Raw genomic sequence first — 22434 nt, 5'->3', positions numbered from 1 at the left:
TTACCTTTTGACTCCCAGGGAGGAGGTGAGTAGCTGGGTTTTGACCCAGAATGCAGCGCTGTATAGGAAGCTGCCCTCCTTCACCTCTGACCCCGAGTGATGGACCAATGAGAGGACACCGGCATGACACACCTGACTCAGCTTGTTCAGCAGGGAGTCTGGGGAGGGAGAGAGACAGAGAGCTGTACGTGTGTGTGTACATGTTTACATGTAACCGCAGTGTGTATCTAAGGTGTACGCGTGTACCTGAGAGGTGCAGGGCGTCATTTCAGCTAAACTCAGGGTATGGCAAAGTGATGGGGGGGGGGGGGGGGGTTACATTTGATAAAAGTTAAGCTCATTTAATAAATATACACATTTAAATAACTTTAGACTGCAGTCAATGGGAGACCGAACATTCCCCTCAGTCAATAGAGGGACTGAACATTCCCCTCAGTCAATAGAGGAACATTCCCCTCAGTCAATAGAGGGACTGAACATTCCCCTCAGTCAATAGAGGGACTGAACATTCCCCTCAGTCAATAGAGGGACTGAACATTCCCCTCAGTCAATAGAGGACTGAACATTCCCCTCAGTCAATAGAGGGACCGAACATTCCCCTCAGTCAATAGAGGAACATTCCCCTCAGTCAATAGAGGGACTGAACATTCCCCTCAGTCAATAGAGGGACTGAACATTCACCAAACACATCATACAATAATGAACTTCTTGCTATGCACTAGCACAGCACCGGGATTAAAACTCAAGTTTCATGTCAAGTCAAACAGCAGTTACCTTAACAAAGCCATCTACTACTCTGCACTGTTAAAGAATATGTTGTTCTGTTCCCTGCAGCTGCATTAATACCAGAGTATTAAAGTGGAGTTGAGCAGTTGGAAATCTCGCTCTCCGGTACTCCAAGTCCTTTCCAACCACTCTGCTAAAAAAAAAACGCTCCTTGCTCAAAAGGTAAAAAAAAAAAATAGCTGCTTCAAATTCACTCCATTTATTAAAATCCCAATTTAACCAACACCCATCTATTGTTGTGACTACCTGGACCTACCATTTGGTTTTGAAGTACTGAAACCAGTCCATATGATTTGAATGAAAAGTATTTTAATAAACAACAGGAAACGCTGCTTTAGACTCCAAGTAAAAACAAACAGGAAACGCTGCTTTAGACTCCAAGTAAAAACAAACAGGAAACGCTGCTTTAGACTCCAAGTAAAAACAACAGGAAACGCTGCTTTAGACTCCAAGTAAAAACAAACAGGAAACGCTGCTTTAGACTCCAAGTAAAAACAACAGGAAACGCTGCTTTAGACTCCAAGTAAAAACAACAGGAAACGCTGCTTTAGACTCCAAGTAAAAACAAACAGGAAACGCTGCTTTAGACTCCAAGTAAAAACAACAGGAAACGCTGCTTTAGACTCCAAGTAAAAACAACAGGAAACGCTGCTTTAGACTCCAAGTAAAAACAAACAGGAAACGCTGCTTTAGACTCCAAGTAAAAACAAACAGGAAACGCTGCTTTAGACTCCAAGTAAAAACAAACAGGAAACGCTGCTTTAGACTCCAAGTAAAAACAACAGGAAACGCTGCTTTAGACTCCAAGTAAAAACAACAGGAAACGCTGCTTTAGACTCCAAGTAAAAACAACAGGAAACGCTGCTTTAGACTCCAAGTAAAAACAAACAGGAAACGCTGCTTTAGACTCCAAGTAAAAACAACAGGAAACGCTGCTTTAGACTCCAAGTAAAAACAACAGGAAACGCTGCTTTAGACTCCAAGTAAAAACAACAGGAAACGCTGCTTTAGACTCCAAGTAAAAACAAACAGGAAACGCTGCTTTAGACTCCAAGTAAAAACAACAGGAAACGCTGCTTTAGACTCCAAGTAAAAACAACAGGAAACGCTGCTTTAGACTCCAAGTAAAAACAACAGGAAACGCTGCTTTAGACTCCAAGTAAAAACAAACAGGAAACGCTGCTTTAGACTCCAAGTAAAAACAACAGGAAACGCTGCTTTAGACTCCAAGTAAAAACAACAGGAAACGCTGCTTTAGACTCCAAGTAAAAACAACAGGAAACGCTGCTTTAGACTCCAAGTAAAAACAACAGGAAACGCTGCTTTAGACTCCAAGTAAAAACAAACAGGAAATGCTGCTTTGGACTCCAAGTAAAACTAAAAACTAAAAAGACTAGTTCAAGTCCATTACAAAGAAGTCCATCATCATTTTGTTTTTGGTAGGTCTAAAGAAACATTGCGGAAATAAGAAAATGTATTTTAAAAGAAAACAGAATAGCATATTTTAAGTTTATTATCTTACTAGTCTTTGCTTAGTAGCCAGCCAGAGCAATGCTGCCTGGAGTGCATGGACGGAGCAGATACTCTTAGAAAAATGTTACATTTGGAAAAAGAGCTGCACCTCTTGAATTTAAAGAGTTATTTGACAAAGTGTCATTGAAACGGTAGAATAGGATATTTCTGATTCTATATAGAAATCAAAATGTTTTACCCCCGCATGTGACTCTGAAGGAGGATTTGATAAAGCGATGCTCCTTTCCCTGCATCTGTCAATGACAAGATGAGCCCATCTCTTCATGTACAATTTGACAACTGATAATATTAAAATCAATCATCAGACTATTGTCAATTTTAACGTTGTCTATAGGCAAAGTCTTATTATGTGTGAAATTAGTTTCGGTATAGTTTAGGTGTCGTTGGATGGGCCGTCTGTACAGGCTGACCGTCATCGTATGTTGGTGACCTCTGGTACATTCTAATGCCTTTGATTCCATCAAATACACAACAAAATGATTTAATACTTTATCGAGTTTAGCTGCCAGATTAGAAACATTAGCTGTGGTATTGTGTATAGAGATATGACTACGACTTAAATTTAAATATATGAATTCAGTGTATTGTTAGATTTTGTCTAGGTCTATGAGATCAGGACTTTTAAAGCTTTAAAAAAAATATATATATTTAACCATCTTCTCTTGAGATTATTTCCAGTTTTACATAAAGTTATGAATAGTCAGAATGTTTGTTCTTCAAATTATGTATTTTATTAAAACGGAAAAATTAAGTAACAAACCTACTTTATCTTGAAAATGTTATTAAAGGTTAAATCAGTCTTAAGAATGATATCTTTCTGATTTGACACAGCATAAGTTAATTTAAAATTATCCATAGATGGTGTCCTACATATTTCACCTAATTCCGTTTTCGTTCCAAAATTCAGTTTAGTTATTCCCAGTTTTTATGCGTTCTGTTTACGTCTCATGATAAACTTATAAAATGTTAAATACATTTAATTGATTCCCCACTAAGGACAATGCATTTTCTTTATATTGTTGAATTCCGTTTTAACGCCAGGATTACTCGAGGGCCCTAACGATCATATTTGGACCAGAATGAGTCTCTCCACTACCTAATGTTCCTGCAGTGATGATTCACCATCTTCATTAAAATGTTTTCATCATTGATCTGCAGATAATAAAACAAAAAAGCCTAGGTCTACCAGGAACCTATGCAATTTATCGAGCCAAATAAATGGCTCTCTCAGCGATGCGATTCAGTAAGCCAGACTGAATGACAAGACGAGAGTCCCTGACTTTTGCGTCACTGTCTGGCAAGCCCCGACATCCTAGGAAATGAAACCTAGGAAATATTTGGTTTTCAAGGAAACCTATGTGAAACACGCAAAAGAAAATAAATTAATGTGACAGAAAAATAAGTGGATTTAGACTCGTCGTTGGGACGTGCAAATACATGAGCATGCCCTCTCTCTCTCCCTCTTCCATGTAATGAAATTCGACCGCGACCAATCACAGCCACACAAACAGTACCGGGAGGCGGGTCAGACAGCAGAGTGAGCTTCCCTGTCATCGCTGGCTTTATGACTGACAGGCAGCTGTCCTATCAATAGATCGCTAGAAGATGCATATCGTTCATTCTAGCGGGAGAAGGCTTTTAAATGAAAAGAAGCCTAGTTAAATTTATATAGTTGAAAATGTGTTATGTGACCTGGCTGATTAGACGACGCTAATGGAAAACACTCTGTGTCTGGTCCCGTGTGTGTGTGTGTGTGTGTGTGTGTGTGTCTTACCTGACAGGTGTGTGTGTGTGTGTGTCTAACCTGACAGGTGTGTGTGTGTCTGGTCCCGTTTGTGTGTGTGCGTGTGTCTTACCTGACAGGTGTGTGTGTGTCTGGTCCTGTGCGGTGAGTGTGAAGACAGTGAGCAGCAGCTCCTCAGCGGAGGCCAGTAGGAGGCAGTGTGTTACGGAGGTGAAGAACGTGGAGGCCACATCACAGATGAAACACACCAGCGGCTCCAGATTACCCCTCTCAGACAGACCTGCAATACCATACAATACATGTTGATATACAATATTACTGCAATACAATACAAGTTGATATACAATATTCCTGCAATATAATACAGAACTATTACAATACATGTTGATATACAATATTCCTGCAATATAATACAGAACTATTACAATACATGTTGATATACAATATTACTGCAATACAATACAGAACTATTACAATACATGTTGATATACAATATTACTGCAAAACAATACAGAACTATTACAATACAATAATGTTGATATACAATATTACTGCAATATAATAAAGAACTATTACAATACAATAATGTTGATATACAATATTACTGCAATATAATACAGAACTATTACAATACATGTTGATATACAATATTACTGCAATATAATACAGAACTATTACAATACATGTTGATATACAATATTACTGCAATATAATACAGAACTATTACAATACATGTTGATATACAATATTACTGCAATACAATACAGAACTATTACAATACATGTTGATATACAATATTACTGCAATACAATACAGAACTATTACAATACAATAATGTTGATATACAATATTACTGAAATATAATAAAGAACTATTACAATACAATAATGTTGATATACAATATTACTGCAATATAATACAGAACTATTACAATACATGTTGATATACAATATTACTGCAATATAATACAGAACTATTACAATACATGTTGATATACAATATTACTGCAATATAATACAGAAGTATTACAATACATGTTGATATACAATATTACTGCAATACAATACAGAACTATTACAATACATGTTGATATACAATATTACTGCAATACAATACAGAACTATTACAATACAATAATGTTGATATACAATATTACTGCAATATAATACAGAACTATTACAATACAATAATTTTGATATACAATATTACTGCAATATAATACAGAACTATTACAATACATGTTGATATACAATATTACTGCAATATAATACAGAACTATTACAATACATGTTGATATACAATATTACTGCAATATAATACAGAACTATTACAATACATGTTGATATACAATATTACTGCAATATAATACATGTTGATATACAATATTACTGCAATATAATACAGAACTATTACAATACATGTTGATATACAATATTACTGCAATACAATACAGAACTATTACAATACATGTTGATATACAATATTACTGCAATACAATACAGAACTATTACAATACAATAATGTTGATATACAATATTACTGAAATATAATAAAGAACTATTACAATACAATAATGTTGATATACAATATTACTGCAATATAATACAGAACTATTACAATACATGTTGATATACAATATTACTGCAATATAATACAGAACTATTACAATACATGTTGATATACAATATTACTGCAATACAATACAGAACTATTACAATACATGTTGATATACAATATTACTGCAATACAATACAGAACTATCACAATAAAATAATGTTGATATACAATATTACTGCAATATAATACAGAACTATTAAAATACAATACATGTTGATATACAATATTACTGCAATATAATACAGAACTATTACAATACATGTTGATATACAATATTACTGCAATATAATACAGAACTATTACAATACATGTTGATATACAATATTACTGCAATATAATACAGAACTATTACAATACATGTTGATATACAATATTAGTGCAATACAATACAGAACTATTACAATACAATAATGTTGATATACAATATTACGGCAATATAATACAGAACTATTAAAATACAATACATGTTGATATACAATATTACTGCAATATAATACAGAACTATTACAATACATGTTGATATACAATATTACTGCAATATAATACAGAACTATTAAAATACAATACATGTTGATATACAATATTACTGCAATATAATACAGAACTATTAAAATACAATAATGTTGATATACTCAGCGGCCAATTTATTAGGTACACCCATCTAGTAACGGGTCAGACCCCCCCCCCCCCCACCCTTTTGCCTCAAGAACAACCTGAATTCTTCGGGCATGGAAAAGTTGCTCAATTGGTATCAAGGGACATAACGTGCGCCAGAAAAACATTCCCCACATCATTACACCACCACCACCAGCCTGTACCGTTGACAACAGACAGGATGGGGCCATGGACTCGTGCTCCTTACGCCAAATCAGCATGACATAACAGGAACCAGGATTTGTCGGAACAGGCGATGTTTTTCCACCCCTCAAATTGTCCAGTGTTGGTGATCACGCGCCCACTGGAGCCTCTTCTTCTTGTTTTTAGGTGATAGGAGTGAAACCCGGTGTGGTCGTCTGCTGTAGTAGCCCATCCGTGACAAGGACCGACGAGTTGCGCCTTCCCGAGATGCCGTTGTACCGCGCTGTTATTTGTCTGTTTGTGGCCCGCCGATTGGCTTGCAAGATTCTTTCCCTTGTCCTTGGACCTCTCATCAACAAGATGTTTTCGCCACACAGGACTGCCGCTGACTGGATGTTTGTCGAGCCATTTTTTTTTTTCGAGGAAAACCCTTGATACTGTCGTGCTTGAAAAACCCAGGACGCCGGCCGTTTTCTGAGACACTGGAAACGGTGCGCCTGACACCGACGATCATACCGACGCTCAAAGTCGCTTAGGTCACTCGTTTTGCCCATTCTAACGTTCAACTGAACAGTAACTTAATGTCTTGATGCCTGTCTGCTTGCTTTATTTAGCAAGCCACGGCCACGTAACTCACTATCTGTAGGAGCGATCCATTTTGATGAACGGGATGGTATACCTACCTAAGTGTACAATACTACTACAATACAATGGAATACTGTTGATATACAATACTAATATAATAAAGCTACAATACAATGGAATACAATATGTTATAATACTTTAATACACAATTCAATACTGGACATGTTTATTGTCCATTCGTTAAAGCAAACAACGGAAATACACTACATGTCTAAAAGTATATGGACACATTTTTTGTCAAACATCTCATTCCAAAATGGCCACTAATATGGAGTTGGTCCCTCCTTTGCTGCTATAACAGCCTCCACTCTCCTGGGAAGGCTTTGCACTAGATGTTGGAACATTTCTGCGGGGACTTGCTTCCACTCAGCCACAAGAGCATTAGTGAGGTGAGGTGAGGTGATGTTGGGCGATTAGGCCTGGTTCGCAGTCAGCGTTACAATTCATCCCAAAGTTGTTTGATGGGGTTGAGGTCAGGGCTCTGTGCAGGCCAGTCAAGTTCTTCCACACCGATCTTGACAAACCATTTCTGTACGGACCTCGCTTTGTGCACGTGGGCATTGTCATGCTGAAACAGGAAAGGGCCTTCCCCAAACTGTTGCCACAAAGTTGGAAGCACAGAACCGTCTAGAATGTCATTGTATGCTGTAGCGTTAAGATTTCCCTTCACTGGAACTAAGGGGCCTGAACCATGAAAAACAGCCCCAGACCATTATTTCTCCTCCACCAAACTTTACAGTTGGCACTATGCATTGGGGCAGGTAGCGTTCTCCTGGCATCCGCCAATCCCAGATTTGTCCATCAGACTGCCAGATGGTGAAGCGTGATTCATCACTCCAGAGAACGCATTTCCACTGCTGCAGAGTCCAATGGCGGCGAGCTTTACACCACTCCAGCCGACGCTTGGCATTGTGCATGGTGATTTTAGGCTTTGTGCGGCTTCTCGGCCATGGAAACCCACAAAAAGTTATTGTGCTGACGTTGCTTCCAGAGGCAGTTTGGAACTCTGTAGTGAGTGCTGCAACTTAGGACAGACGATTTTTACGTGCTACAACACTCAGAGGTCCCGTTCTGTGAGCTTGTGTGGCCTACCACTTCACGGCTGAGCCGTTGTTGCTCCAAGACATTTCCACTTCACAATAACAGCACTTACAGTTGACCGGGGGCAGCTCTAGCAGGGCAGAAATTTGACAAACTGACTTGTTGGAAAGGTGGCATCCTATGACAGTACCACGTTGAAAGTCACTGAGCTCTTCAGTAAGGCCATTCTACTGCCAATGTTTGTCTATGGAGAGTCCATGGCTATGTGCTCAATTTTATACACCTATCAGCAACTGGTGTGGCTGAAATAGCCAAATCCACTCATTTAAAAGGGGTGTCCACATACTTTTGGCTAGATAGTGTATGTATTCTGCTTGTTTTCCAATGCACCATGTGTTGCCCATTACAATTACCCCCCGGAGTGGGAAACGTCCCGTACTACAAATACAGTCCCTTGAGAGTCACAAGTGTGCATCTGGTACTTTAGCAAGCAGTGGGAAGTTACCACATACGACTGGGAAGAATTCATTTGAAAGGCCGCTCCAACTGGGAAACAGTAGGCGGAAACTGACTATCGTCCTAAACACCCACATGGTGACCTCTGACCTCTATAACAGCAGTTCAACATTTTTTTTTAAATATATAAAACACAATCTATTAATGTAGTTTTTGAACTATCATTTGTTCACAGGCATGATAACTTTAGTTTATGGTTGACACAGCTTGTTCACCATTAGAGAAAACGGCATTTCTCAACGAGTTCAAATCACATGAATGCATCCAACTGGTATTTACAACTTCACAACTGGTAAATTCCCACCTCCCACACGGTTACAAACGCAGCACCAGAGTGGAAACATAACAATTCTGTCAAATAGACAATGCCAGGAACATTGAGAGTGACGTCACAACGTTCAGGAACATTGAGAGTGACGTCACAACGTCCAGGAACATTGAGAGTGACGTCACAACGTTCAGGAACATTGAGAGTGACGTCACAACGTTCAGGAACATTGAGAGTGACGTCACAACGTCCGGGAACATTGAGAGTGACGTCACAACGTCCGGAACATCGAGAATGACATCACAACAGACAACGGTCAGGAACATTGAGAATGACGTCACAACGTCCGGAACATTGAGAGTGATGTCACAACGTCCGGAACATTGAGAGTGACGTCACAACGTCCGGAACATTGAGAGTGACGTCACAACGTCCGGAACATTGAGAGTGACGTCCCAACGGACAACATCAGGAACATTGTGAAATATTGAACGTTGTGACGGCATTTACATTTCCCTGCTGTACCGAACCCGACCCAACGGTGGGTTTGATGAACCGTTACACCCATTAACATACACAGTTGAGAGGAGCACAGGGTCAAGCCACAGCGCAGCACTCCTGGATGAAGAGAATGTATTGAGACATACAGACCTTTAGCCGCCGACAGGGTGGCATGGAGTTTGGCTATCATCTTCTCCACGTACACAGCTCCTATCAGGGGCTCTGGGGAGAAAGACAGAGTGGGGGTGATAATCAGGTTTTGTTTCCAGCATAGGAAGTTCAAGGAGTCACCCCAAATGTATTTTTTCCCCGGGGGCCGCCTAAGGCAATACAGTGTAAAAGATATGTACATATACATATATAGATACATATGCGCCTAACTTGAAAAAGTTAGGAGCACCACATTATGGTCCCGTGTGGCTCAGTTGGTAGAGCATGGTGTTTGCAACGCCAGGGTTGTGGGTTCGATTCCGACGGGGGACCAGTACGGAGAAAGAAAATGTATGAAATGTATGCTAAAGAGCGTCTGCTAAATGACTAAAATGTAAATGTAAATTACATTTAGGAGCACCACATTACATTTTTTTTGTATTTATTGATTGAGATACAGCCCACGTGGAATTCTCGCTACTTTTGAAGGACACGTTGCACGCTATAAACTGATATGTAACACTGACACGTTAGTTAATTATAAAAGATCAGAGATGTTAATATGTATACCTGTCATTGAAATGACAAAATATTAGGTTTCTACAATTGTGTAAAAGCACAATTTTTTTCTCTATTGAGATACATTGAAAATTTCACACCGTCTCGTACAAATACATATTAGGTTGTGATGATGACATGCAAAAAGATCTGTCATTCATTCATTGATCTCCTGAAGAAGCTGTCCTTTTCTTTAGTGATGCACCGATATTACATTTTTGTTCGATACCAATAACCGATTATTTTCCTTGCCAAAAAACCCGGATACCGATATTTAGAATTTTAGCAGCCTTTTAAGCATTCTAGTACAGTTAAGTAGTTAACACACACACACACGGACGCAGCGGTCTAAGGCACTACATCTCAGTGCAAGAGGCATCACTACAGTCCCTGGTTCGAATCCAGGCTGTATCACATCCGGCCGTGATTGGGAGTCCCATAGGGCGGCGCACGATTGACCCAGCGTCATCCGGGCTGTCATTGTAAATAAGAATTTGTTCTTAACTGACTTGACTAGTTAAATAAAGGTCACACACACACACGTAATTTTGTTGGCTTTTACGTATGTCCCCATTACCAGTAAAACATAATCAAAACCTATTTCTTTCACTTACTTGCTGTGCTGTTTCATTGTTCATTTGTTCAGTTGTTTCATTCTCAAGCAGGATTTCGATGGAACGCCATCGACACTTTTCTTTCTATGCCCCAGAATATTTGGATATACTGGTCAAGTTAGCAGGTTGTTAGCTAGCTAGCCAATGAGGTAACATGGCTGAACAAAGTGTAAGCAAACGGTTAACGACCCTGTAAACGTTTTAGAACAGTCCACGACGTGGTTTATGAAAGTAAAATACGAGTCGCTTTAGGAGGATAAAAATGTTGCACCAGTAAAATGGGGGCAGATCTTCTGCAAGTCGTTCGAGTGGTAATGGTGCAACCATGACGCTATAGGAACTAGGTTGACTTTGCTTAAATAAAACTACAACGCCCTTCAGCCCAGCATCCCACATAGTTCTTGACTTGATTTCTCTTATTTCTCTCATGAAAGATTTGATTTCTCTCTAGAAAAAAGGCGCGTTGGGCTCACAAAAAGCCAAACTATATGGAATTCAAGTAATTGAACCAATGTTGGTCGATTAGTTCTTTAATAATAATAAAATATATATATATTTTTAAAGTTGGGTAATCTCTCAGCACTATAAATAACTCAAGCATAGATTGGTATGTTTTTTTTTTTTTACATTTATTTGGCACACAGAAAGAAGAGGACTTGAGTAACTAGATACCAAAATAATTGCACCAATTGGCCTATAGGTGACGCTGTTATAAACAGTCTCACAGACCCTCATATATACCGCCCCGTTTGACCTTGAGACTTTGTATGTACACGTCTTTCCTCAAGCTGAACAAATTTGACCCATAAGGTCTGTCAGGATAGATTTTCCTTCATCTTGGAATTTTTTGAAAACAGTAGAAATATCTCTCATGAAACATAAGTCCAAATAACACTAATTAGAAATGTAGAAACTCTTAACTTAGTTTTAGAAAAGCTAAGGGAGTTGTTTTTTAATAGATGGCTGAGTTATTGATAAATCAAGGAATCAAATTTTACGTGTTCATTTAAATCCTTTGTAGATCCACTTTACAACGGCCTATCAACGTTTAACTTATTGGGTTCATCAAAGACATTATCATGATGAACCATGTTAAGTTTGGCATTGATATCTTAAAAAATAAGGAAACTCAACAATTTACTTTTTTGACTCGTAACACTAACGCTTAATATTATCATTAAAAAAAATAAAAAAAATCTCATGGACTAAAAGTCAGATTCAGTTCAAATTTGGTCTTTGGACTCAACACAATAGTCCCTAGAGTTTGTGAAAATAACACTGATGCATTCAAAGATGGCCACACTATAACATACGCCAATAAGCAGAAATTTGCACAAAAAAAAAAAAGAAATGGACCAGTGGATCAAATTTGGAATGCAGGACCATGGTACACTTCTTAACTTAGTTTGAGAAAAGCTAAGGAATTGATAAAAATATGGCTGAGTTATTGACAAATCAAAAAATATTTTACATTTTAAATTTTAAAAAAAATCACTGTAAATCCACTCCACAGTGGCCTATCAACTAGAAACGTATCTTCGCTATCATGGACGTCCCTAAGATAAACCACACTGAATTTGGTAAACATTGCAAAATTAAAAAAAAAAAAAGCTAAATTATTAATAACGTAACACTAATGCTCAAAACCATCTGTAATCATCTTCACCTCATGAACCATAATGTCAGATTCACTCCAGATTTGGTATTTGTTTTTACATCAGTCGTCAATGGTTGAGAAAGTATTGTTGCTGCATTCAAATACGGCCGCTCTGTACTTACAGACGCACGTTAGTACATACGCTAATGCAAACAAATATTTAAAGAATATTCTTATATTATTCATGAAACCATGAATCAGATTGAGTCCAGATACACAATGAATTTAAGAATGATCAGTTGCTGCATTCAAAGCCGGCCACGCTACACCACTAGATGCCCCCCCCCCCCCCCCAAAAAAAAAACGCAACAAAGTGCCTCTACAAAGCCCTCACTGTGTCACTCAGAAACGTATTCCAGTGTCTGCTTGCAAGCTGAAATTCTTTGCCAGTGCACGTTTAGACTACCCGCCCCTTCCCACCTCCGAAGCACAGGCTGTACTGACGTTACAATGTAATGTACTGACGTTACATTGACGCTTGATTTAGAAGATAAAGTCAGTTTCGTTTTTATTAGCTAAAGAAAGGATTAACTCCTTTAACCTGTTATGGCTAGGGGGCAGTATTTTCACGGCTGGATAAAAAACGTACCCGATTTAATCTGTTTACTACTCCTGCCCAGTAACTAGAATATGCATATAATTATTGGCTTTGGATAGAAAACACCCTAAAGTTTCTAAAACTGTTTGAATGGTGTCTGTGAGTATAACAGAACTCATATGGCAGGCAAAAAACCTGAGAAGATTTCATGCAGGAAGTGGCCTGTCTGACAAGGTGTCGTTCTTCTTGTCTCTGTTTATTGAAGAGTGAGGATCTTAGCTGTCCCGTGACACTTCCTACGGCTGCCATAGGTTCTCAGAAGGCGGCAAAAAGCGGAATCGTGGCTTTGCAGGCTCTGGCTGAAACAAAGTAGCGCGTTTGGGTAGTGGCTGGTTACAGTACTGTGAGACTCAGGCTCGTGCCCGCGTCGACCGAAAGGTTTGTTTTCATTCCTCTGTTTAGCTAAATGGACATTCCCGGTCGGAATATTATCGCTTTTTTACGAGAAAAATGGCATAAAAATGGATTTTAAACAGCGGTTGACATGCTTCGAAGTACGGTAATGGAATATTTAGATTTTTTTGTGTCACGAATTGCGCCATGCGCGCGACCCTTCTTTACCATTCGGATAGTGTCTGGGACGCACGAACAAAACGCCGCTATTCGGATATAACGATGGATTATTTTGGACCAAACCAACATTTGTTATTGAAGTAGCAGTCCTGGGAGTGCATTCTGACGAAGACAACAAAAGGTAATCAAACTTTTATAATAGTAAATCTGATATTGGTGAGTGCTAAACTTGCCGGGTGTCGAAATAGCTAGCCCGTGATGCCTGGGCTATGTACTTAGAATATTGCAAAATGTGCTTTCACCAAAAAGCTATTTTAAAATCGGACATATCGAGTGAATAGAGGAGTTATGTATCTATAATTCTTAAAATAATTGTTATGCTTTTTGTGAACGTTTATCGTGAGTAATTTAGTAAATTGTTAGCAAATTCCCCGGAAGTTCTGAACGTCACATGCTAATGTAAAAAGCTGGTTTTTGATATAAATATGAACTTGATTGAACAAAACATGCATGTATTGTATAACATAATGTCCTAGGTGTGTCATCTGATGAAGATCATCAAAGGTTAGTGCTGCATTTAGCTGTCTTCTGGGTTTTTGTGACATTATATGCTAGCTTTAAAAATGGGTGTCTGATTATTTCTGGCTTGGTACTCTGCTGACATAATCTAATGTTTTGCTTTCGCTGTAAAGCCTTTTTGAAATCGGACAGTGTGGTTCGATAAAGGAGAGTCTCATCTTTAAAATGCTGTGAAATAGTCATATGTTTGAAAAATTGAAGTTTTTGTATTTTTGAGGAATTTGTAATTCGCGCCACGCCTATCATTGGATATTGGAGCAGGTGTTCCGCTAGCGGAACGTCTAGATGTAAGAGGTTAAAATGGTAGTTAAGGATACTGTTAGGCATAGTTATCATGTTTCACGTTGGATTTATTTAACTACAAAAAGGTAAAACTTGTTTTTAATTCTGGTGCCGCTCTGCACACACAAGGTTGTTAGCTAGCTCAAGGTTGTGAGCTATCTCAAAGGACATTCAAAGTTCGCCCATAGAAGCCGCTCCAACCTAGGTATATCTGTGGACCTAATTCATATAATGCATGTCATAAGATGCCCGGCGCTTCGAGGCCTCCTCCTCAACACTCTCTCGCTCTCTCTACACCCGCAAAAACTTCAGTCGCATCTCGTGCTATAGGCTACACTTGTCTGTCCGTCACGCATGTAAACAACTAACTTGCCAGCTCTACGCGCGTTGATTAGTTGAGCAATTGAATGAGCTAAATGTAAAAAAAAATGTAATAAAAAAAATGTGATTTCACAAGTCAGAAAAGGAAAAGAAAGAAAAATGTCTTGATGGTCCTCAACATAAGAAAAAGTGCCATGGTCGCTCCCACAGGTGGTCAGTCACAGTGACAGGGTTAGATCGACAGGGCTACGTGTCTTTCGGATACGGCGGATCGTTGTGCTTGCGTTCGGTCATCCGGGCGCATTTCGGGCAAGTTGTGGAATTGTCATAAACCAGTATTTTGGGGGGTTCGAACCGGTTCAGAACTTTATTTTCCTGGTCGGAACAGTGGAACGAAAAACAAAAAACAATTGTGGTTCTGTTCAGAACAAAACGATTGGAAAATATTTGTGGTTCCAAACCCTGATTAGTAGACCTGTATAAAATCACATATTGTTGCCCTATTATGTGGTTGTAGTGAAAAAGTGGATATTTTATTCAGGAAAATTGACCCCAGAATTGGTATATAAACTCAATACATTCTTAAAGTAATTACTTTAAGAATGATTACCTGCTGAATTCCAAGATAACCAACCTACAACACTAGACCAAGCTTCACTTGCGTCATCCTTGTGGTATTAAAAGATAAACAAGGTAATGCTTTCACTGACTGCACATAAAGGAATATAGTTCCTACATGATAAGAGCGCTTCCGTTGTTATCCATCTGATCTTGTGTCCTTTCCATCATCACCTGAACCCCGTTCATTGCTGCTCGCAACTACATTTTTAGAGAAAGCCTTTTTAGTGTTAAAATAGGCATATAAAAAAAAAAAAGTATTTCCTCGCAGAAATAAATACTTACACAAAATACTCTGTATTGGAATAGTAATGTCCAATTCGACATTTGAATAACCGTGCACATCCCTAGTGTGTGTTCACCATTATTGTGATGCTAAGACAGCGCTAGGCTAATTAGTGTGTGTGTGTGTGTGTGTGTGTGTGTGTGTGTGTGTGTGTGTGTGTGTGTGTGTATTCTCACCATTATTATGATGCTGAGACAGCGCTAGGCTGATCAGAGCCCAGCTGTCCCTATTAGGGGCGGAGCCGGACCCTTTCAGTCCCGCCTCACACAGCTCCTCAGCCAACCCCAGCAGCCGCTCACCCAGCACGGAGCCCTTAAACCAATCACCACACGCCTGCAGAGATACAGGGTCCGCACACGCCTTTTGTATGATCTGGAGAAGAACTCCCCATTTCAGATCCATCTGTAGGTGAGACAGAGAATAAGGCTAGGACCATCTCTACCAGCATACTATTGAGTTACAGAGCTAAGAGTCAGGGAATTGGCAGCTACAGAGCTAAGAGTCAGGGAATTGGCGGCTACAGAGCTAAGAGTCAGGGAATTGGCGTCTACAGAGCTAAGAGTCAGGGAATTGGCGTCTACAGAGCTAAGAGTCAGGGAATTGGCGGCTACAGAGCTAAGAGTCAGGGAATTGGCGTCTACAGAGCTAAGAGTCAGGGAATTGGCAGCTACAGAGCTAAGAGTTAGGGAATTGGCAGCTACAGAGCTAAGAGTCAGGGAATTGGCAGCTACAGAGCTAAGAGTTAGGGAATTGGCAGCTACAGAGCTAAGAGTTAGGGAATTGGCAGCTACAGAGCTAAGAGTCAAGGAATTGGCAGCTACAGAGCTAAGAGTCAGGGAATTGGCAGCTACAGAGCTAAGAGTTAGGGAATTGGCGTCTACAGAGCTAAGAGTCAGGGAATTGGCGTCTACAGAGCTAAGAGTCAGGGAATTGGCAGCTACAGAGCTAAGAGTCAGGGAATTGGCGGCTACAGAGCTAAGAGTCAGGGAATTGGCGTCTACAGAGCTAAGAGTTAGGGAATTGGCAGCTACAGAGCTAAGAGTCAGGGAATTGGCAGCTACAGAGCTAAGAGTCAGGGAATTGGCAGCTACAGAGCTAAGAGTTAGGGAATTGGCGGCTACAGAGCTAAGAGTCAGGGAATTGGCAGCTACAGAGCTAAGAGTTAGGGAATTGGCGGCTACAGAGCTAAGAGTCAGGGAATTGGCAGCTACAGAGCTAAGAGTCAGGGAATTGGCAGCTACAGAGCTAAGAGTCAGGGAATTGGCAGTTAGAGTTGACAGAGTTACAGCGATGATAGTTAGAGTTGACGTTACCGTGGTGATATGGTTGAGGATGCGTGTGGTCTCCTGTGGACTGCAACAGCGTAGAGAACTGAACACCATCTCTACCAGGTAACTGGTGTCTCTCCTGTAATATAATATAACATAATATAATATGATATGATATAATATAATATAATGTAATATAATATGAGAACTGAACACCATCTCTGAACTTTAGTCACTGTTACTAGCCGGTTACCACCCGGTTACGCAACCCTGCAGCCCTACATACATAGTCAAGGAACAATGGTCACTTTATTAATACTGGTCACTAAAAAATATCACATGACTGGGCAGGGGCGCAGCCATGGGTAGATCTCCAGGAAGAGGACTGTGTTGACGGTGATAGCCGTAAGCAGTATTGATTGTTGATGTTCATGTGGATGTACACCACCAAAATACATTTCTAGTATAATTTGCCGCTTTGAAATTCAGTTCTGATTCTAGTAATATATAGTAAATAGCAGACGCTTTTAAAGCACCTTATAACAATATGATATCAAGGCTAAATCCCATCCGGCCGTGATTGGGAGTCCCATAGGACGGCACACAATTGGCCCAGCGTCGTCCGGGTTTGGCCGATATATCTATCTATCTATATATATATATATATATATAGATATATATATAGATATATAGATATATATATAGATATATATATATATATAGATATATATAGATATATATATTTATTTATATATTTCTTTATTTATATTTTAATGAGTGTGTACATTACCTGTCCTCCTGCCCCAGCCACAACACCACATGTTCCAGCAGAAACCGCACAGCAGGGTTACTGGGAGGGGGCACCCCACTTCCTCCTCCTCCTCCGTCTGCCTTCTGTTCATACTTCCCTTTTAATTGCTCCTCTTCTGATGTGATGAGCAGCATCTGGGGGGAAAGATTAGAGAAATCATTATTTGACTAAGAGTTAGAATCAATATAATGCTAATGAAGTATGATGTTAAAAGGTGACTTCCTGCAATCAATATACAAAATATATCTGTGACTGATAATGTTACTGTGAAGAAAATAACAGTTTATCTCCAATAAAGAACACAGTAGAGAAAATGGACTAAAAGGAAGGAAGGAAGGAAGACTCACGGTGAAGACCCTGGGGGTATGGAAGGAGCGAAGAAGAAGAGAGAGGTACACCAGGTGCCTCTCTGAGTTCTTCTCATTCACATGGGAGTAACTGATCTGTGCCTGCTGACAGACAATCTCCTCTAGGTGCCAGCTCTTCAGGGGGCCCTCGGCTGTCTCCTGGCCCAGCTCAGGGGCCTCCAGCTGGGCATACTTCAGCGCCACCTCGTCCTCTTCCTCTGGAGAACCAGAACTCTCTGGCTCAGAGAAACAGATCTTCACCGATCTCTTCTTCTTGGTCTGCTTCCTGCCTGCACTCACTGGGCTCTGCATCACCTGGAGGAGATAGAGATGGATAGAAATAATAAGAAACAGAGAGAGCGAACAGAGAGACAGAGAGAGAGAGAAAGAGAGAGAAAGAGAAAGAGAACAGAGAGAGAAACAGAGAGAGAGAGAGAGAGAGAGAGAGAGAGAGAACAGAGAGACAGAGAGAGAGAGAAAGAGAGAGAAAGAGAAAGAGAACAGAGAGAGAAACAGAGAGAGAGAGAGAGAGAGAGAGAGAGAGAGAACAGAGCGAGACAGAGAGAGAGAGAGAGAGAGAAACAGAGAGAGAGAAAGAGAGAAACAGAGAGAGAGAAAGAGAGAGAGAGAAAGAGAGAAACAGAGAGAGAGAAAGAGAGAGAGAGAAAGAGAACAGAGCGAGACAGAGAAACAGAGAGAGAGAGAAAGAGAGAGAGAGAAAGAGAACAGAGCGAGACAGAGAGAGAGAGAGAGAGAGAGAGAGAAACAGAGAGATAGAAAGAGAGAGAGAGACAGACACTTAGAGACATACAAACAGGCAGACAGACACACATACCTGTAGCAGCGAGGACATTCCTTCCAGGTCTTTCAGCTCCAGACTGTCACTCTGTACACGACGGGCGAACATCACCCTAAGCCCCTCCCAGAAGTCTGCCAGCAGCCTATCAAAGACAACCTCGTTCTCTCCCTCGCTAAGCACACCCACATCCTGGAGTCCAGCCCTCTTCTCCCAGGAGATGAGCATGTCCGTAACCAATGGGAAAAGGGGACCGGCTTGGAGGGAGGGGCTTCCAAGGGCACTGTCAATGAGGGGGAGGAGCTATGGACAGAGAGGAAAGATATATTATAATTCTGTGTATGTGCCTGTTGTTACCTGTTGTTCTAGGAGCATGTTGTTACCTGTTGTTACCTGTTGTTACCTGTTGTTCTAGGAGCATGTTGTTACCTGTTGTTATAGGAGCATGTTGTTACCTGTTGTTACCTGTTGTTACCTGTTGTTCTAGGAGCATGTTGTTACCTGTTGTTACCTGTTGTTCTAGGAGCATGTTGTTACCTGTTGTTATAGGAGCATGTTGTTACCTGTTGTTATAGGAGCATGTTGTTACCTGTTGTTACCTGTTGTTACCTGTTGTTCTAGGAGCATGTTGTTACCTGTTGTTATAGGAGCATGTTGTTACCTGTTGTTACCTGTTGTTACCTGTTGTTATAGGAGCATGTTGTTACCTGTTGTTACCTGTTGTTACCTGTTGTTCTAGGAGCATGTTGTTACCTGTTGTTATAGGAGCATGTTGTTACCTGTTGTTACCTGTTGTTACCTGTTGTTATAGGAGCATGTTGTTACCTGTTGTTACCTGTTGTTCTAGGAGCATGTTGTTACCTGTTGTTATAGGAGCATGTTGTTACCTGTTGTTACCTGTTGTTACCTGTTGTTATAGGAGCATGTTGTTACCTGTTGTTACCTGTTGTTACCTGTTGTTATAGGAGCATGTTGTTACCTGTTGTTATAGGAGCATGTTGTTACCTGTTGTTACCTGTTGTTACCTGTTGTTCTAGGAGCATGTTGTTACCTGTTGTTACCTGTTGTTATAGGAGCATGTTGTTACCTGTTGTTATAGGAGCATGTTGTTACCTGTTGTTACCTGTTGTTACCTGTTGTTCTAGGAGCATGTTGTTACCTGTTGTTACCTGTTGTTCTAGGAGCATGTTGTTACCTGTTGTTACCTGTTGTTCTAGGTGCGTGTTGTTACCTGTTGTTCTAGGAGCACGGAGCGTGTTGTTACCTGTTGTTCTAGGAGCACGGAGCGTGTTGTTACCTGTTGTTCTAGGAGCACGGAGCGTGTTGTTACCTGTTGTTCTAGGAGCACGGAGCGTGTTGTTACCTGTTGTTCTAGGAGCACGGAGCGTGTTGTTACCTGTTGTTCTAGGAGCACGGAGCGTATTTGTGTGTGTTCCTCCTCTTCCTCAGTATTCTGTAACACAGTGTATCTCAAACACTCGACTGCTGACACCACTATAGCAGCACTCTCTGATGGACTGGACACAGCACGCTCACTGGACAAGCTGCAACACACACACACTCTGGGTTAAATACTGCAGCTGGACTCTCCGATGGGATAACACACACACTCCTCCCCCAACCCCCCTCTCTCTCCTCCCCCCCACCGCCCTCTCTCTCCTTCCCCCAACCTCCCTCTCCTTCCTCCCCCCCACCGCCCTCCCTCTCCTCCCCCCAACCTCCCTCTCCTCCCCCCAACCGCCCTCCCTCTCCTCCCCCCCACCGCCCTCTCTCTCCTTCCCCCAACCTCCCTCTCCTTCCTCCCCCCCACCGCCCTCCCTCTCCTCCCCCCAACCTCCCTCTCCTCCCCCCAACCGCCCTCCCTCTCCTCCCCCCACCTCCCTCTCCTTCCTTCCCCCAACCTCCCTGTCCTTCCTTCCCCCAACCTCTCTCTCCTCCCCCCAACCGCCCTCTCTCTCCTTCCCCCCCACCTCCCTCTCCTTCCTTCCCCCAACCTCCCTCTCCTCCCCCCCACCGCCCTCCCTCTCCTCCCCCCCCACCGCCCTCCCTCTCCTCCCCCCAACCCCCCTCTCTCTCCTCCCCCCAACCCCCCTCTCTCTCCTCCCCCCAACCGCCCTCTCTCTCCTTCCCCCCCACCTCCCTCTCCTTCCTTCCCCCAACCTCCCTCTCCTCCCCCCCACCGCCCTCCCTCTCCTCCCCCCCCACCGCCCTCCCTCTCCTCCCCCCAACCCCCCTCTCTCTCCTCCCCCCAACCCCCCTCTCTCTCCTCCCCCCCCACCGCCCTCCCTCTCCTCCCCCCCCACCGCCCTCCCTCTCCTTCCCCCCCACCGCCCTCCCTCTCCTCCCCCCAACCCCCCTCTCTCTCCTCCCCCCCCCACCGCCCTCTCTCTCCTCCCCCCAACCCCCCTCTCTCTCCTTCACCAACCTCCCTCTCCTTACCCTTGTATGAGACAGCTGTAGAAGGTTGTGTAGAAGTCTAGGTTAGGTGTAGTGACCTCAGTGGGTAGTTTACTGATGAGGGGCAGCAGGTTAGGGTGGAGGGCTGTAGCCGAACCTTTACCTCCATCCTTTAACAGGGACCACAGTTTAGGCAGAACAGCCTTCCTGGCGTTGACATGACTCCAACAGTCCTGGGACAGAGACAGAGGGCGTACTTGGTAACAATGACCCAGCACATTACACGTTTTCCCCTTTAATTAATAAAGCCTATGATTTAATAAAATGCAAAAGCCATTTTAAAAACATCTGACTGAATGCTGAAGGTATGGTGCAGATGTAGACTACGAATACTAGAACAGGGATGGGGTTAGGGCTACCTCTCGTTGGCGCCAGCAGCTGTGCACAGTTATCTGACTTCTAGATCAATGGCATAGGCAGTTACATGCACACAAGTTTGAGAGGCTGAAAGAGAGTCTGAAAGAGAGTCTGAAAGAGAGGCTGAAAGAGAGGCTGAAAGAGAGTCTGGAGGAGAGGCTGGAGGACGGGGCTGGAGGACGGGGCTGGAGGACGGGGCTGAAAGAGAGTCTGGAGGACGGGGCTGAAAGAGAGTCTGGAGGACGGGGCTGAAAGAGAGTCTGGAGGACGGGGCTGAAAGAGAGTCTGGAGGACGGGGCTGAAAGAGAGTCTGGAGGACGGGGCTGAAAGAGAGGCTAGAGGACGGGGCTAGAGGAGAGGCTGGAGGAGAGGCTGGATCAATTCAGTATTTTCGTAATGAGGAAGAAATAAAACGAATACGTAAAAAACATTGGTGAACTGGCGATTCATAATGTTTGAATCAGTTTTCTGACTGATGCACATCGGTGAAACCCTATGGAAATTACAATCACCAAATACATATACATTTTTTAACGTCCTTATTTGGGGATTTTAAAACGTGTTTATTATGATCAACTTCGATACCCACGTTGAATTCTTTGGAAGTTTGCTACAAAATCGAGATTTAATTAAATATTGATCCATTCTGACTACTAGATATTTAATTAAATACTGATCCATTATGACTAATTAAATACTGATCCATTCTGACTACTAGATATTTAATTAAATACTGATCCATTCTGACTACTAGATATTTAATTAAATACTGA

The 22434-nt window shown here is 41.6% G+C and overlaps 1 protein-coding gene across 2 annotated transcripts in view; it reads right to left on the bottom strand.

The window, feature by feature from the left end:
• The window catches only part of ltn1 (listerin E3 ubiquitin protein ligase 1), an 89344-nt gene that overhangs the window by 52003 nt on the left and 14907 nt on the right, over positions 1-22434 (bottom strand). For both annotated transcript variants that reach the window (XR_014379503.1, XM_045690252.2), the window contains exons 9-18: positions 21287-21477; positions 20244-20391; positions 18887-19150; positions 18052-18366; positions 17684-17838; positions 16939-17032; positions 15802-16027; positions 9600-9671; positions 4176-4343; positions 5-158 (exon numbers count right to left, since the gene is read on the bottom strand). Coding sequence is in view for 1 of the 2 variants with exons in the window: in XM_045690252.2 (XP_045546208.2) it covers positions 5-158; positions 4176-4343; positions 9600-9671; positions 15802-16027; positions 16939-17032; positions 17684-17838; positions 18052-18366; positions 18887-19150; positions 20244-20391; positions 21287-21477 (1787 nt within the window). In the remaining variant the exon portion in view is untranslated. The remainder of the gene's footprint in view (positions 1-4; positions 159-4175; positions 4344-9599; positions 9672-15801; positions 16028-16938; positions 17033-17683; positions 17839-18051; positions 18367-18886; positions 19151-20243; positions 20392-21286; positions 21478-22434) is intronic.

Source organism: Salmo salar, chromosome 11 (genome assembly GCF_965601325.2).
Source record: "Salmo salar chromosome 11, fSalSal1, whole genome shotgun sequence".
NCBI classification, from domain to species: Eukaryota; Metazoa; Chordata; class Actinopteri; order Salmoniformes; family Salmonidae; genus Salmo; species Salmo salar.
Note: the sequence above shows the minus strand (reverse complement) of the source record. Positions and strands in the feature narration are given on the sequence as shown.